Genomic DNA, 18,185 nt, shown 5'->3' with positions numbered 1-18,185 from the left:
GATGATGTAGAGTACAGTATATACATATGCATATGAGATGAATAATGTAGGGTAAGTAACATTATATAAGGTAGCATTGTTTAAAGTGGCTAGTGATATATTTACATCATCTCCCATCAATTCCCATTATCTCTCTATCCCCCTCTCAATTTAATTCAATTCAATTTACTTTATTGGCATGACATAACAATGTACATATTGCCAAAGCTTATTTTGGATATTTACACTGTTTCAAAGTTGGGGAAATGACACACTCTAATTGTTTTATATTTTTCACATTTTGTCAGGAAATGCAGCTCCATCTCAGGTTCTGCTGTTGTGCAGTGGTTACACAGCCTTTCCTGTACATGGAGCCAGGTTTTCCTGTGTCTACCCTTCTAAATGGCAAGGCTGTGCTCACTGAGCCTGTACTTTGTCAAGATTTTTCTAAGGTTTTGATCAGTAACCATGGTTAAATAGTTTGCCATGGTGTACTGTCGATTTAGGACCAGATAGCACTGCATTTTGCTTTGTGTTTGTGTTTCCCAATAAGCAATATAGTTTTGTTTAGACTGTGTTGTAATTTGGTTTATTCTGATTGATTGGATATTCTGGTCCTGAGGCTTCAGTGTTTTAGTAGAACAGGTTTGTGAACTCAGCCCCCGGACCAGCTGGATGAGGGGACTCTCTTCTTTGCTCAGCTCTTGGCATTGCAGGGCTTGGTAATGATATGAGAGGGGGTCGCTGTATTTTAGATGTTTCCAAAACTTCATTGCTCTTTTTTGAGTTTTTATTATTAGTGGATATTGGCCTAATTCTACCCTGCATGCATTGTTTGTAGTTTTCCTCTGGACATGTAGGGGAATCTTACAGAACTCTGTATTCAGGGTTTCAATGGGATGGTTGTTTTGCAAGTGGACCCCACATCTCACTGCCATGAAGTGCAATTGGTTCAATGACATATTCAATTAGGTATTTCAATTTGAATTAGCTTTTTAATGGCGTAGAATGCCCAGCGTGCTTTCTCTCTCAGTTCATTCACTGCATCATTAAGGTGTCCAGTTGAGCTTAATTTTAACCCTAAGTACTAGTGTGTGCAGTACTCTATATATTTTGTACCAATTGAGAACTTTGTTCTAATTCCCTGAGATCTGGATCTTCTCTGGAAAATCATTATTTTAGTATTTTTGGGGTTTCACTGCCAAGGCCCAGATCTGGCAGTACTGCTCTAGCAGGTCCAGGCTCTGTTGTAGGCCATGTGCTGTGGGTGACGTCTCTCTCTCTTTCTCTCTCTTTCTCCCTCTCTCTCTCTCTCTCTCTCTCCGTCTCCATCTATCCCCCTCTCCCTCCCTCTCTGTCTCCATCTATCCCCCTCTCTCTCCCTCCCTCTCCGTCTCCATCTATCCCCCTCTCTCTCCCTCCCTCTCTGTCTCCATCTATCCCCTCTCTCTCCCTCCCTCTCTGTCTCCATCTATCCCCCTCTCCCTCCCTCCCCCATCTCTCTCTCTCTCCCCTCCCTCCCTCCCTCCCTCCCTCTCTCTTTCTCCATTCCATCCAGATGTTCCCTGGAATCTATCATGAGCTTTTACATTTTGGCAGCTGAGATTGAAGACAGATGTGTTCCATCTGTATTTGGGTGCCCACGTGTCTGTGTGTGTTTTTGTTTGCGTGTCTGTGTTCCACAGCACATGCAGCTTGGTTTCTATGTACTGTTGACCTCTAATAGAGGTACTCATTGTATTATGCGGTACGGGTCTTTCTTGCGAACTGTAACGTATGTGTGTGTGTGTTCACCCATTTGTGTATGTGCCTTTGGTCATCCGTGTGTAAACTCTTTCCCCTCTCCGGGAGCTGGTTTGTCCCCAGTGAGTGCAGCAGCCCTACTGGCTCGCACGGCCACGTCAGCAGATCTGTGCTGTGTGTGTGCGTGCGATTGTGCGTCTAACTCCCTCCTTCCGCCCTGCTATTCCCACTGCTGCCGGATTTTTAACCTTTTCATATTAATTTGTGTGTTTGTGTTTCTGTTGTAACTACAATATTAATTGCTTTGACATTGCTCAATGAGCAATCATCAAAATCCTATTTTAAGTTATAAGGAACACAAGGACCCCCCAAAAAAGAAATGTGTTTATTTCCACTCTATGTGCAATAACAAATGCTACACTTAACACTCAACAACAGCAACGTTTGGTTTAGATTGGTTGACTTCGATTGAGTCGAGTCACTCTCCTCACTGGTCTCTTTGGATCGATGCAGTCGGAGGTTCCCGGGCTATGGTCTGATTCTTCTCGGGTCCTTTTCCGCGAGACACTTGGGGCTAGCACACTGTCCTCTTCATACTTCCTCCTCTTCAGAGGGTTGCCCTCTAGCTGGCAGCAGCTTGGATCAGTTGAGGGTCAGGGGTCAGACTCCCTGGGCCTCTATCAGGTGATGGTAACTCTAGAGGTGAGTCAGGTGTCAGTCCTCTGATGCTCTCAGGCATGTCTTCTGGCTGAAAAGACTCCATGGAGGCTAGAAGTGGCTGATTCTACAGCTCTTCTAAAGCAGGCCTTTAACACTATAGAGACATGGAGTAGAATAGTACTTGGAAATGTGTCTTTTACTCTGCTCCCAACCACCCCAGATACCACAGAAACAGACACACAACAAGTGTCTTGCATGACCTCCAGGGCCACAGGAGCTACTGCCTGCCTAGCCTGGGCCACTGCCTGTTCCAGCTCAGCCCTTGGGACAACGCCATGGTTCCTGGCCACTAGGGGTCTATGACCAGCAAGGGAGGACAGGGGGACGTCTAGACTGGATGAAGCGACCGACCTCTCTGGGCCCATCTTCTTCCTCCGAGTCAAAGTTGGACTCGAAGCCAGAGTCATAGTCCAAGTCAAACTCCTATTAGTCAGGCACAAAGTGCCTAGTTTAAATAAAGGTTAAAAACAGGTTAAATAAAAAAATGAAAGTGCACAACATACGGAACCATATTGAATTCCACTAGCATTGTTGCAATTCCAAAGATGTTCAGAATGTTTCAAAAACAACAGGTCTTCTCAGAAGATTTAGGTGGTTAAGAAGGGAATGTTGAATCTGGCTCATTTAGAATGTGGAATTCGAGAATGTTTCTGATTGTTTCCTTGGCCTTCCAAGCTCTGGTTCCTTATGATGCAGGTGATATCATAGTGTTGGCTTGTGACATCATAAACAAAACTGCTCAAGCAGGTGCATGTTTTATTGTTACCATGACAACAAAACTGCCTCATGCAAACACACCTGGAAAATGGTCATTTACCCCACTGTTTGTTTCATTATTTTAAGATGAGGTCACTGGAATTAGTGTTGTGAAAATGCATGCAAACCCACGAACATATACACACATATGCTGCTCCAGTTTCAACTGTTCTGCCTTATTATTATTCGACCATGCTGGTCATTTATGAACATTTGAACATCTTGGCCATGTTCTGTTATAATCTCCACCCGGCACAGCCAGAAGAGGACTGGCCACCCCACATAGCCTCTCTCGGTTTCTTCCTAGGTTTTGGCCTTTCTAGGGAGTTTTTCCTAGCCACCGTGCTTCTACACCTGCATTGCTTGCTGTTTGGGGTTTTAGGCTGGGTTTCTGTACAGCACTTTGAGATATCAGCTGATGTACGAAGGGCTATATAAATACATTTGATTTGATTTGATACACTGAGTCACAAAACTGACAAAAACTGATGAATTACCTTTTTAGAAAAACAAATATATGTTTTACATCTGGGCTCACTGTCTCTGTCTGTCTGTCTGTCTGTCTGTCTGTCTGTCTGTCTGTCTGTCTGTCTGTCTGTCTGTCTGTCTGTCTGTCTGTCTGTCTGTCTGTCTGTCTGTCTGTCTGTCTGTCTGTCTGTCAGAGGGCAGAATAAAGTTAAGAGAGGAAGATAAAATAGAGGAAGATTGAGCAAGAGAGACAGACACCCCCCCCCCAAAAGTGGAAAAGACCTCACTGACCACAAAACCTCACTCACTATTAATGAACAAGATACATATAGTTCAGAGCCATTTCTGGCAAAGATGGAGGAAGTAGTGAAAGTTAAAATTTTCTGATAAAAAGTGTGGCCTCTGTATGGATATACCCTTGTTGTCAGATTGGGAGTGTAGCACCAATACTCTTTTCCTCCTTTCCTCCACTACTGTGATTCATGACTACTGATCTGAAAGGATTCAATAGTTAAAGGTGATGTGTTGGTGTTTGTTGCATACCTCCAATTGTTTGCTCAGTTTCATAGGGAGTGCTAGTTTACAGGGGTCAGTAAACATGGTTAACTGCCCTGTACAGGACTAAACACTATTTTAGCCTATGGTCAAACCCTACATCCCAACCTGAGCAGTCCGTTTTGCCACCTTTGGTCTCTTGGTCTCTCCATTCTTCCCACCCCTACGAGAGGTCAGCTCCCACTCAGTACATGTAATTGACAACTAAGTGTTTGTTCGTAAATTGTGTTGTCAGATTGTATGTTGGTAAATACAGAGGGTTTTCTCTTTCCGAGCGTTCAGAGCGCACACTGCACTATTTACCGAGAACGGTCATATTCAGCGTTTGTTGCACGTTCATAAATTCATCAGATATTCTGCACTCTGGCACACTCAGATGAGAGTGCTCGGAAATCTGAGTATATAGCCAGAGTGAATTTATGAACGTAGGAGATATGCTAACTGGATAACAGTCGTTCAATTTCAGCATAGCTAGCTAGCAAAGCGGTTCACATTTCTTGCTAGCTAACCAAATGACACCTGCGTCTCTAGCTGTAGCCACCGAAAAACGATATGAGGGGAACAAAAATGGGTCACTCACTCCTCTAATTACATGGCATCCTCCCAGAAGCTAGCTAGCTAGTTATCTAACGTTCTGTCTAATGGCTCTGTGTTTTCAGCTTGCTAAATAAATAGCCTATTAGCCACGGTATGACTTGTGATCATTACCCTTGCTAGTAAGGCTTGGAATGTATTGACATTCCAAGCCTTAGTGATATTAATCTGTTTTTGTCCAAAATATTGAGTCATTGAAACTGACAGCGCATCCCAAATGGACGCAGCAAACAACGTACCAGGCCAGCTGTGATTTACAACATGATAACAATCTGTTTTGGACTATACCAAGAAATGTATTGGTGAATTATATTACTCATGCATTGAACTGCAATCATCTATTCTGCCAACAATGGCTTACTGTACGTCATGGAATTTTGATCCAAATATAATCTATCTAATCTATGATATTATGATTGTCTGTTTTTTTTTATATCTGGAAAATAGTTCAAACGCTGTGAGTTACACTTTAAATAAGACATCTCAGTCAGCACTGACTTTGCTGATAACTGTGCTCACCACGACTGTGATGTGGTTGTCTCACCAAGCTATCTGAACACAAGTGCTTCTGCTAAACAACTCAAATGTAAAGAATTTACCCTCTGACTCAGTGTGTTAATAGTCATACGTGAAATTGACACTTGTGTAACATAAAATACCGGAGACTGGAGAGGAAGGTGAAACCCACTTCTCCCTGGTTTATGAAACCAGTGTCATGGGAAAGTCTTTCAGAAATAGATGCTGTGATGTGTGTTACTTGACTCATATTATTTTTCTTCTTCTCATCGCTGCTCAGTTTGGTCTTGAAGGGACTGCAGTGAGGTGTTTTGACTTAGTGCTCTAGACAGCCCTGCTGCACCCATTCCCATAACAACATGTCCTGCTGCACCCATTCCCATAACAACATGTCCTGCTGCACCCATTCCTCATAACAACATGTCCTGCTGCACCCATTCCCATAACAACATGCCCTGCTGCACCCCGTCCCCATAACAACATGTCCTGCTGCACCCATTCCCTTAACAACATGTCCTGCTGCACCCATTCCCATAACAACGTGCCCTGCTGCACCCTGTCCCCATAACAACATGTCCTGCTGCACCCATTCCCTTAACAACATGTCCTGCTGCACCCATTCCCATAACAACATGTCCTGCTGCACCCATTCACATAACAACATGTCCTGCTGCACCCATTCCCATAACAACATGTCCTGCTGCACCCCGTCCCCATAACAACATGTCCTGCTGCACCCATTCCCTTAACAACATGTCCTGCTGCACCCATTCCCCATAACAACATGTCCTGCTGCACCCATTCCCATAACAACATGTCCTGCTGCACCCATTCCCTTAACAACATGTCCTGCTGTACCCATCCCCATAACAACATGTCCTGCTGCACCCATTCCCTTAACAGCATGTCCTGCTGCACCCATTCCCTTAACAACATGTCCTGCTGCACCCATTCCCTTAACAACATGTCCTGCTGCACCCATCCCCATAGCAACATGTCCTGCTGTACCCATTCCCTTAACAACATGTCCTGCTGCACCCATCCCCATAGCAACATGTCCTGCTGTACCCATCCCCATAGCAACATGTCCTGCTGCACCCATTCCCTTAACAACATGTCCTGCTGCACCCATCCCCATAGCAACATGTCCTGCTGTACCCATCCCCATAACAACATGTCCTGCTGCACCCATTCCCTTAACAACATGTCCTGCTGCACCCATTCCCATAACAACGTGCCCTGCTGCACCCTGTTCCCATAACAACATGTCCTGCTGCACCCATTCCCATAACAACATGTCCTGCTGCACCCCGTCCCTATAATAACATGTCCTGCTGCACCCATTCACATAACAACATGTCCTGCTGCACCCATTCACATAACAACATGTCCTGCTGCACCCATTCACATAACAACATGTCCTGCTGCACCCATTCCCTTAACAACATGTCTTATGACTGGGATGACAGACTGTGTTCAAAGGTTGATCTGCAAAGTAGGTTTCAGTTATCTCTCTCTCTCTCTCTGAGCATAATATAAACCGGGCACTACAGTCTGCCTAAGGTTGCATGAGTGTACTGTATGTGTGTTTGTGGAGTGAGAAAAGGACACACTGACCCAATTTCACTGTTCTGCTGCAGTGACTCAGATGGAGAGAATTAAATAAAAAGAGAGCGGCACCAATAAGGCAGAGGGCAACCTCAGCAGCTCGCCCGTTATCTCAGCATCTGATTCACTGGGGAACTAATTGATTTGTGATTGACAGCTGAGATTGACGACTGAGAACGGAGTCTTATCTGACCTCCAGGGTTCTTCTGGGAATAGAAGGAGTGGGAGCTGTTCTGAGAAAGACATGGCACATTTGCCGGAAAAACTAGTATGAGACAGTTGCACACTATCCAGTAAGTGTTTATTTGACATGTTATATCCTATCGTTAAAGGAAAGCATAGGGGCAAAAACAATATACAAAGTGTTGGTGCGACGTTATCCCACTGACGTTCTGAGAACAATCTAAGGGGATGTTCTCTGGGGGATGTTTGTGTAGTTCCCTGTAAGTTAGCTGGACGTCACTGAGGACCGTGTCAGGACCTTTTTTAGGACATTTTCAGGACTTTCATTTTACTAGTCCTTAAGACGTTGTATGATGGTCCCAAGGGAACGTTATCTGGGTCCTAAAAACATCCTAGGCGATGTCCCCAGGACAAACCAGAAAGCAGACAAAACCTCTAGGGGACTATGACACAACATCCCGACAGCTTTAGGCGACCATTTTGTGACGACACGGGGACGACCTAACGACTCAGTATTGTTTGCAGGAAAACTAAATATTAACATGCTAAATAGTATTCAAAGTAGTATGTACTTGTAGTCGTGATAGTTGAGAAAGTGCATACTCATGCAGTATGCAAGTACTAAACAGGTGGTACCCGATTCGGAACACAGCCCTCGTCTCCTCTTGGCAGATGAAAGCAACATTGTTTCAACCTATCCAGTTGTTTCACATCACCTGTGATAAAGAGATCATAAAAGAAAGGAGGCCATTTAAGAGTATTGGAACGCAGCCACTGTCCTCTGGCTTTCTCAAGGCCCCTGTACAAACTGATGGGCATTGAGGCAGGACTACAATGCAGTGATTTTCCACTGGCTGGCTGCCTCTACACTGTAGCTGTTTGTCTGTGGGCAAGGCTCAACAGGAAGGACTTTAGAGAGAGGGAGAGAGAGAAAGAGAGAGGATGGGAAAAGGATTCTTAGAAGCTTTGAGCCCCGAGGCGTTTAGTTACGTAAAAGCTCACTTAGTGACCAGAGACACACTTGAAGAGTCACACGCATGCACTTTAAGTTGTGTGGAATCTGACTTTAGGTTTCAATCGTTACTTAGCAGTTGGAGGCAGTAGCATTAAACATTAAAAGTAAGGGGCTTTCCACGCAGCAGAACTCTATATTTGGCAGGGCAATGTATCCGAAGTGTGTAATAGTCCCTTTACAACAGCAAAGCAGGTGGTTTTCATTTGCTGTGCTTTTGGTCATGGGTCTTGATTATGTACTGTACAATAAGCTTTTGTCAGAGGGTGGCCATAAACACAGCTCCAGAAACGGACAATATTGCTAATTATAATGGTATAAGAATAATGATTGATGATGATAATGTTAATGTTGAGGATGATGAAGATCATGATGATAAATATAGTAATCAGGAAAATTATAATGTTGATGGTAGTGGTGATGACTTCAATGATGTCAATTATTGATGACCCAAAAAATGTATTGATGATGATGAAAGACCCTAACCATCTCTCTCTCTCTCTCTCTCTCTCTCTCTCTCTCTCTCTCTCTCTCTCTCTCTCTCTCTCTCTCTCTCTCTCTCTCTCTCTCTCTCTCTCTCTCTCTCTCTCTCTCTCTCTCTCTCTCTCTCTCTCTCTCTCTCTCTCTCTCTCTCTCTCTCTCTCTCTCTCTCTCTCTCTCTCTCTCTCTCTCTCTCTCTCTCTCTCTCTCTGTCTCTGTCTGTAGGGAGGAGGTCCAACAGAACTGTGTTCGTTGGAAGAAGAAGTTCTCCTTCATCTGTAAGATGAGTGCCAGTCCCACCACTGGAGTCCTGGACCCCTGCATCTGCAGGGTCTCTGTACGCAAGGTAACTACATCTCCCATCAACCCCTGCTATAGTATTTTACAGTGCCTAATGATGATACTCTACAGGTGACATTTTCTACTCAGTGAGAACAACCTACTCAGTGAGAAAAAGTTGCCTTGTGTCCTGTCTTTTTTAAATGGTATAGTTATATTGGGCATCTTTTTCCTCACTGCTTGTCATTGCCCAAGTTCTCTCTCTGCCTCAAAAGTGTGTCATAGGTACCTTATTACCAGATACAAGGTAATTGATCTATAATTACTCCTGTATAAGGCATTCTGTGGTAATGTAAGCCTACACCCTAACCTTTTACCTCTAACTCTGATGTAACTGAATGAGACCTTCCTACACCTTTCACACACCTACACACTGGATCAACCTTGGCAGGTGTTTTTCAATGTTTGAAATATGATTAGTTTCCTTAGTTCCCATTCCCAAATATACACACTGTTGCAGACAGCTTAGATCTGTCTATGGACTCTTTTGTTGCTTGTTGTTCACAATGCTAGTTATATTACTCCTCTCGTTACCATGGTATCAGCAAATATGGGATTGCGAAACATTTCCCTTTCACGTATCAGTAACGGCTGACTGGAGATCAGGGCATGGCTATAATCACACAGCTGCATATCTGCTATTATGACATGGAGTCCTCAGATCTCAGATCAGTTAATCTGTAGGGAGTGTAGCATACAAGTGCTCACTGTTAAAGCCACATTCTGTAATACTATTGAGCATGAAAAGCTTAACATGATCATTTATAATCAAACTGTTAAAAAATTATTCTTCCTTTGTTTTATTTAGTCTCCTCGTGTTAGAAATCACTTGAAATATGAATTCTAGCTGCTTAACTTTATGTACAATAATAGACTATAGAAGGAAAGAAAGTGTTTGTGCTCCATGCATTTCATCCACTTCTTCTTGTCACTGCAGGAGCTCAAAGGAGGAAAGACGTTTTCAAAGGTAAGACTAAAAAATGTCCTCTTTTAGCATGCCTCTACTAATGTTGTTTGGCTTCCCTGTTGGGCATTTCTGTACAGTTGACACACACACACACACACACACACACACACACACACACACACACACACACACACACACACACACACACACACACACACACACACACACACACACACACACACACACACACACACACACACACACACACACACACACACACACACACACACACACACACACACACACACACACACACACACACACACACTTGTTTTACTATCCTTGTGGGTACCAAACAATTGATTCCCATAACCCCTAAGCCTAACTCTAATGCTAACCCTAATTGTAACCCCTGAGCCTAAAATAGCAATTGTGCTTGTTTTACTGTCCTTGTGAGGACTTCTGGTCCCCACAAGGATAGTGTAAACCAAAAACATACACCATATGTACAGTATATCTGGAGCAGATGAGTCAGTGTGTGTGTGTGATACAGTACATTTTACAGCCCCAATAACAGTAAAACCACTGTGGTTAAAGTCATGTAAAAGGGAATTGGGTACAATGGATTGCCTACTAGTATGACGTACATGTGACAAAGCCTTGTGACACAGGATGGGACTTTTGGGGAAGGTGGGGAAAACAGTGCAGTGACGTGGACAACTCCTTCCTTACTGCTTTTCCAGCTGTAGTGTTTGTGGTTTATAGTGTTTCCACTAGTTGACAGTGACCCTGACCTAAGTTTTTAGGTGTGACCCAGTGACCTAAGTTTTTAGGTGTGACCCAGTCAGGTGTGACCCTGACCTAAGTTGTTAGGTGTGACCCAGTCAGCGATTAGTCACCTGGTGGACCATTACCAATAGACCCATTTCCCAGATGTGTCATTAAAAGTTGCACGCGCAGTTCGTCATCAGAAACCTCTTCATTTGCCTAGCAGTGGCTACGATCACATGCAACTTTAAATGGAGCTCATGCAAGTTAACAAACATGTTGTCACATGGTTATCGAGCTAGCAAGCCAGCGAGGCAAGGTAGAATATCGTAACTAGAGCTAGATAAAGCCGGTAGAATAATATACTTGTTGAACATAGCTATAGCCATCAGTCTTGTGTGTTTTCATGGTCATCTCTCACTGTTAAGTTTGTCAAGATCACGACTTTAGCATTAGGGTCATTCTTAAATTGCGGTAGCCTTGTTATTTTTTATCAATACAATATATTAAATACATTTTTTCACTTTCTAGCATTCAAAATAATAGCTAGATAACTTTAAATCCCCCAAACATGTCACGACAACTCTACACATCACTACTGAGACAAGACAATTTGCTTTCCCTAAGCACTTTAAACAATACATAAACATAAGGTTTTGCAGTATAAAGGACTTGCATTATGTTGTATTATTGATAATCATTTCGACATAAACAAAAACGTGTATGATCTGTAACTGCTTGTCATTAGAGAGTGTTTTTCATGGCTGCAAAGGCAAGGTAAGCAAATGCTTATTAATAAATAACTATTTTATTTACTAGTATAGTGTGTCCCTCAGCTTTATGTTATTGGTGTTACCGCCTTGAAAATAACTTATTACAAAGATATACAAGGACCTTGAGCATTCTCTCCAGTAGCAAACTGTTGTCATGGGATCTATAATTATTAGCTAATCACACCTTTTACTGCCATAAATCTGAGGATTCCATTGATAATTTGACGTCTAAATACAAAGTTAGTCAATTTAAATGAAGGGAAATAACATTGTGGGCAAAATTATTAATCATATCACTTTAGGGTATATATATATTTTTAAAGATTTATGACCTTAAATGGAGGCCACAAATGGTCAAATCTAAGAAAAATCGAATTGACCAAAAATGTCTCATTGGTGTAATCGTCATTGTTGTTACTATTGCTACTGGTGGCACAATGTTATCATAATGGTACAAACATGTTTAAGCCATTAAGCTACCATATTTGTTGATTTAGAATGGGAAGATGTACCCCCACACACAAACAAAAAATGATGCTTGCTTGTAAACAAAACATTGCTTAATAGGTCCTTTGGGTTTCTAGAAATGACTGACACATGGTAATAGCCTCTTCAAAGTGTGTAGACTTGTGCCTTAGAAGAGGTTCTGCATTTAGTCTCTTGCCTCAAAAGATTTAGTTGGGAAACAGATTGTCCTTTTTGATGTTGATAACAGTGCAAGGGAACTATGAAGCACTCATAGTGTAAAGAGACAGCGTAGAGGCCACACAGGATCCTAGTGATTCTAGTGCTGCTTATTGACAAGGCATGTGACTGGTGGCCTTCAAGTCTTTATGACACCAGTTTCTTTATGGAAGAGGAAAGTGTGACGACATGTGTGTGTGTGTGTGTGTGTGTGTGTGTGTGTGTGTGTGTGTGTGTGTGTGTGTGTGTGTGTGTGTGTGTGTGTGTGTGTGTGTGTGTGTGTGTGTGTGTGTGTGTGTGTGTGTGTGTGTGTGTGTGTGTGTGTGTGTGTGTGTGTGTGTGTGTGTGTGTGTGTGTGTGTGTGTGTGTGTGTGGCTGTCTGGATGTTATCATTGGGCTAGTGCTTCCCTGTCCCTCTCGTTTCCTCCATATTTGCTGACCCCGTTCATCCGGGAAGAAGGCACTGCACCGGAATGTCCGCTGAGTCAGCTGAAAGAACAGGAGAGAAAGTGAGAGACAGAGAGAGGGCACGTGGCATGGGAGGATAGAGGGTCTTTGACCTCTCCAGGCCTGTAGGAGTTTGACACAGAGGGACATAGGGACAAGAGGAAGTACTATAGAAAAGGTCTACTAGTTCTCTGTCTTCTGATGTGTTTGTCCAGTCCCTCTTCCTCTCAATAGTACAGGCCGATGTCTGCCCAACTAACTAACAGTCTTGCGGGCCAGACACATGGCACTCCACCCCAGTGTCTGTCAGAGATATAGTGGCTGTGGGAAGGGACCCCGCTTACAGTTTGTGAATGAAAATGGATAGTATAAGACAAGGTTTTCTGATCTGCACGTGTGCTTTGAAACCTTGTCTTCTGACCACATAAAAGGAAGGAGTAGGATAATATGGAGATTCTAGTGCGACTCAGTTTAGATGACCGGCGAGGCTGTTTGATTATAGCCCCCGAAAGCAGAAGTCTGGGGATATAAAAAAGAAAGGGGTAAAAAAGCAACACTGCACTTCTTTTACTGGTAAACATTAGTCAGCCGAACCACAACCGACACAATCATATGGTGTCTTGACCATGTTGCTGGACAAAACATATTGTGAGTGTGTGTGTGTGTGATTGCATTAAGCTTCCTCTCTAGTTTTAAAGCCGCTTTTTGCTCGAAACTTTATGATCTACCAGTGGTCTTTCCCAGGGGTCACTTGGTCACCAAATGTGTCCTCAAACAGGAGTGACTCACACTTACCTGTAACAATAATGACCATTACTGACCATGTGTAAAGTGGTAAAACGTGGACATAATGTGTAACTGATGAGCTTTGCTGCCACCTACCCACTGTATATGCCTGTCATAAAGATAACTTTACACAGTCATAATGAGCATGACATTACCAATAATAACATCTTATTTTATTTCACTAGGCAAGTCAGCCTACCCCGGCGACGCTGGGCCAATTGTGCACCGCCCTATAGGACTCCCAATCACGGCTGGATGTGATACAGCCTGGATTTGAACCAGGGACTGTAGTGACACCTCTTGCACCGAGATGCAGTGCCTTAGACAGCTGTGCCACTCGGGAGCTTCTAAAAAGCTATGACACCTCAAATACATGTCTTTAATAGACAAGGTTTGAGTTATCTTACACTATAAAACCAAGGCCTAGAAAAGGACTTACAATGAAGTTTCTATCATGGTTTCTGTTTTAACAGTGTCTGATGTGGTCTCATAAGCGACCATGGTGCCTTAATTGTGTAATTATGTCACAAGAGAGAGAGTCATGTGACTTCAAAGGCTCTATGTTGTCAGGGCAACAGCCTAAAAAGTAATGTTTACCCAAGGTTGAGTTTGTCTGTGTAATGGTTGTGAAAGCTGTCACAATATTTGCAGCTGCATTTATTGATCCAGCCATTTTGTGTGTAAGCTTACAAGATGGCGCCGACATACTTTGTTTCTAGCAAGGTACTGTTAGACATTGACTGCACTGCTGGAGCGAGAAACACAAGCATTTCGCTGCACCTGCTTAAACATCTGCTCATCTGTGTACGTGACAAATAAACTTTGATTAGATTTTTATCTATGGAGTGGAACATCCCTTTAAGTTAATAAACTATTATTATTAAATATTTATGTTATTATAAAGACCTCTGGGACATTTTCTGGAGCAGTTTGGAGATTGATTAAGATTGTAGCGAGAATTGAGTGAGTGGAATCCTGAACGCTAAACTAATTTATACAGTCCAATTTGTAAGTCGCTCTGGATAAGAGCGTCTGCTAAATGACTTAAATGTAAATGTAGAAGACAACAACTATAAGTAAAAAAAAAAAATCTATTGAAATCCTGCTGTAATTGTCTCTTAGTTGAACCAAGGGTACAACAGCACCGTACCTGGTCAGCAATGGTTTCACTGGCTGGTCACATATTATGTTATGGCATACAGTGCCTTCGGAAAGTATTCAGACCCCTTGACTTTTTCCAGTTTGTTACGTTACAGCCTTATTCTAAAATGGATTACATTTTTTTTAAATCCTCAGAAATCTACACACAATAACCCATAATGACAAAGCGTAAACAGGTTTTTAGAAAATTTTGCAAAACAGAAATACCTTATTTACATAAGAATTCAGACCCTTTGCTATGAGACTCGAAATTGAGCTCAGGTGCATCCTGTTTCCATTGATCATCCTTTAAATGTTTATACAACGTTATTGGAGTCCACATATGGTAAATTAAATTGATTGGACATAATTTGGAAAGGCACACACCTCTCGATATAAGGTCCCACAGTTGACAGTGCATGTCAGAGCAAAAACCAAGCCATGAGGTCGAAGGAATTGTCCGTAGCGCTCCGAGACAGGATTGTGTCGAGGCACAGATCTGGGGAAGGGTACTAAAACATTTCTGCAGCATTGAAGGTCCCCAAGAACACAGTGGTCTCCATCGTTCTTAAATGGAAGAAGTTTGGAACCAGCTGGCCGCCCGACCAAACTGAGCAATTGGGGGAGAAGGGCCTTGATCAGGGAGGCAACCAAGAACCCCATGGTCACTCTGACAGAGCTCTGTGGAGATGGGAGAATCTTCTAGAAGGAAAACCATCTCTGCAGCACTCCACCAATCAGGCCTTTATGGTAGAGTGGCCACTCCTCAGTAAAAGGCACATGACAGCCCAAGTTTTCCAAAAGGCACCTAAAGACTCTCAGACCAGGAGAAATAAGATTCTTTGGTCTGATGAAACCAAGATTGAACTCTTTGGCCTGAATGACAAGCGTCACGTCTGGAGGAAACCTGGCACCATCCCTACAGTGAAGCATGGTGGTGGCAACATCATGCTGTGTGGATGTTTTTCAGCAGCAGGGACTGGGAGACTCAGGAACAGAGAGATTCTTGATGAAAACCTGCTCCAGAGTGCTCAGGACCTTAGACTGGTGCGAAGGTTCACCTTTCAACAGGACAATGACCCTAAGCACACAGCCAAGACAATGCAGGAGTGGCTTTGGGACAAGTCTCTGAATGTCCTTGAGAGGCCCATCCAGAGCCCGGACTTGAACCTGATCGAACATCTCTAAAGAGACCTGAAAACAGCTATGCAGAAATGCTACCCATCCAACCTGATAGAGCTTGAGAGGATCTGCAGTGAAGAGTAGGAGAAACTTCCCAAATACAGATGTACCAAGCTTGTAGCTTCATACCGCAAGACGACTCGAAGGCTGTAATAGCTGCCAAAGTTGCTTCAACAAAGTACTGAGTAAAGGGTCTGAACCAGTTTTTGCTGTATCATTATGGGGTATTGTGTGTAGATTGATAAGGGGAAAAAAAACAATTTAATCAATTTTTGAATAAGGAGGAAAGGGTAAGAGGGAGAGGGCTAGGGGACAGGGGGAGAGACAGTAGTGAAAGAGAGAGGGGGTGGGGAGAGAGGAGGGAGAGGGCTAGGGGACAGGGGGAGAGACAGTAGTGAAAGAGAGAGGGGTGGGGAGAGAGGAGGGAGAGGGCTAGGGGACTGGGGGAGAGACAGTAGTGAGAGAGAGGGGGTGGGGAGAGAGGAGGGAGAGGGCTAGGGGACAGGGGGAGAGACAGTAGTGAAAGAGAGAGGGGGTGGGGAGAGAGGAGGGAGAGGGCTAGGGGACAGGGGGAGAGACAGTAGTGAGAGAGAGGGGGGTGGGAAAAGAGGTGGGAGAGGGCTAGGGGACAGGGGACAGGGGGAGAGACAGTAGTGAGAGAGAGGGGGTGGGAAGAGAGGAGGGAGAGGGCTAGGGGACAGGGGGAAAGACAGCAGTGAGAGAGAGGGGGTGGGGTGGTGGGGAGAGAGGAGGGAGAGGGCTAGGGGACAGGGGGAGAGACAGTAGTGAGAGAGACAGGTAGAGATAATAGTGGGATAAGGGAGAGAGAGAGAGAAGGTAAGAAGACTGAGAGACATACATGAGGTAAGGGACATTAATAAATAGCCCCTAATCGAGTGTGAGTATTTACGGTTGGGTGACCTCACCAGCCTCCAATGCCAATAGTTATGTAATGGCACATTGGGGGGTGGTGGTGTGTGTGTATTAACCCTTTGCTCACTTACCCCCCAGTAAAGTAGAAAGACTGAAATGGCACGCTGAAAGCGTACACTCCATGCTTGATGTGTTTATACGCCCTTGTCTCTATATCTCATGGGTAGCTAGTTTGAAACCACACACACTGAAATAAAACATGCCTTATTACAATGGGGACCAGGTGTGTTAACACCTGACCATGGTACACAGTTTTCATCAAACATATTTGTTATCATTTCTCTATCACTCTCTCTCTCTGTCACTCTCTCTCTCTGTCACTCTCTCTGTCTCTCTCTCTCTCTCTCTGTCTCTCTCTCTGTCTCTCTGTCACTCTCTCTCTCTCTCTCTGTCTCTCTCTCTGTCTCTCTCTCTCTCCAGCTGGGCTTTGCTGACCTCAACATGGCAGAGTTTGCTGGCTCAGGCTCCACTGTGCGCTGCTGTATCCTCGAGGGCTACGACACTAAGAACACTCGTCAGGACAACTCCATTCTCAAGGTAACTACACATACAAACTCACACGTTCACATGAGCTTATCGAAACCCCATGTGCAAAGATGTGTCCTTTGTACACGTGGTGGCGAAACCCAGAGAGCAAGACCATGTTGAGACTTGTTCAGGAATGGTTCAGGTTGAATAAACAGTTTTCCTTCCCACTAGGCATTGGATAGGTATTTGCAGGGCCCCTAAATGGTTATCTGATGGATGAATAGAAAGATATTGCCAGGTGCCCCTCTCTTGGCTTATTTCTAACCTGACTCTTTTATAGAGCTTACTCACATACCATACATACTTTCATTTGACCATAGAAACATTGTATTACACTGAGGAAGTGAACAGTAGTTATTCTACTACAAAGGCTGCAGTGTTTTGTTGTAACAATATACAATGATGTTGATGGTGATTATGTTGGTGATGATAATGTTATTACAATTTTTTCTAGGTTACTATTGGAATTACACTTTTGTCGGGGGATCCTTGCTTCAAAACGTGAGTTGGACCTCTGGCGCCACCTCTTGGCCAAAATGTATACCATCAACGTAGCTTGCGAAATAGAGTCTAAAATATATTATTTTGTTGCTTTAAGTCACACTTAAGGAACACTGATAGGCGCTCTACCATTGACCTAATTCTACAAGATTACCTCCTCTCACTCTCATTCAAACTGGTTTTCTTAACCTTTGTCAACTTAGTACTTTTCATTCTCTTTAGTACCCATGGTTGTTTAGTTCTGCTGTGACAAATATGATCAAATATTACTTAATTAATCTGTGTTTTCAATGCTTACTTTGAACTTAATTACACAATGACCTTTGACCTTCTAGGCCCCCCAGCACAGCCAAGTCCATCTCGATCCCGGGCCAGGACCCCTCCCTGCAGCTGGACTGTAAAGGCGAGGGCACCGATGCCAACTCAAACCCTCCCCCAGGGGGCGTCATCAGGACATCATCAGGACGGCCCCTCAAACCCAGACTCCCCTCAGCTCCCCTCAACTCTGGTACAACAGACAATCACACCCAATCACAGCTGACTGTTTACACATGATGATTTATTTGTATCTATTTAATTTGAT

At 43.7% G+C, this 18,185-nt stretch overlaps 1 protein-coding gene across 3 annotated transcripts in view; it reads left to right on the top strand.

Annotated features, from left to right (window-relative positions):
* The window catches only part of fam102ab (family with sequence similarity 102 member Ab), an 82,943-nt gene that overhangs the window by 59,656 nt on the left and 5,102 nt on the right, over window positions 1-18,185 (top strand). For all 3 annotated transcript variants that reach the window (XM_046290377.1, XM_046290376.1, XM_046290378.1), the window contains 5 exons: window positions 8,840-8,960; window positions 9,891-9,920; window positions 16,994-17,110; window positions 17,556-17,602; window positions 17,938-18,110. In XM_046290377.1, the coding sequence (XP_046146333.1) occupies window positions 8,840-8,960; window positions 9,891-9,920; window positions 16,994-17,110; window positions 17,556-17,602; window positions 17,938-18,110 (488 nt within the window). The remainder of the gene's footprint in view (window positions 1-8,839; window positions 8,961-9,890; window positions 9,921-16,993; window positions 17,111-17,555; window positions 17,603-17,937; window positions 18,111-18,185) is intronic.

This window comes from Oncorhynchus gorbuscha, linkage group LG11, assembly GCF_021184085.1.
Source record: "Oncorhynchus gorbuscha isolate QuinsamMale2020 ecotype Even-year linkage group LG11, OgorEven_v1.0, whole genome shotgun sequence".
Classification (NCBI taxonomy): domain Eukaryota; kingdom Metazoa; phylum Chordata; class Actinopteri; order Salmoniformes; family Salmonidae; genus Oncorhynchus; species Oncorhynchus gorbuscha.
The sequence above is the reverse complement of the archived record's forward strand: the minus strand, read 5'-3'. Positions and strand labels throughout refer to the sequence as shown.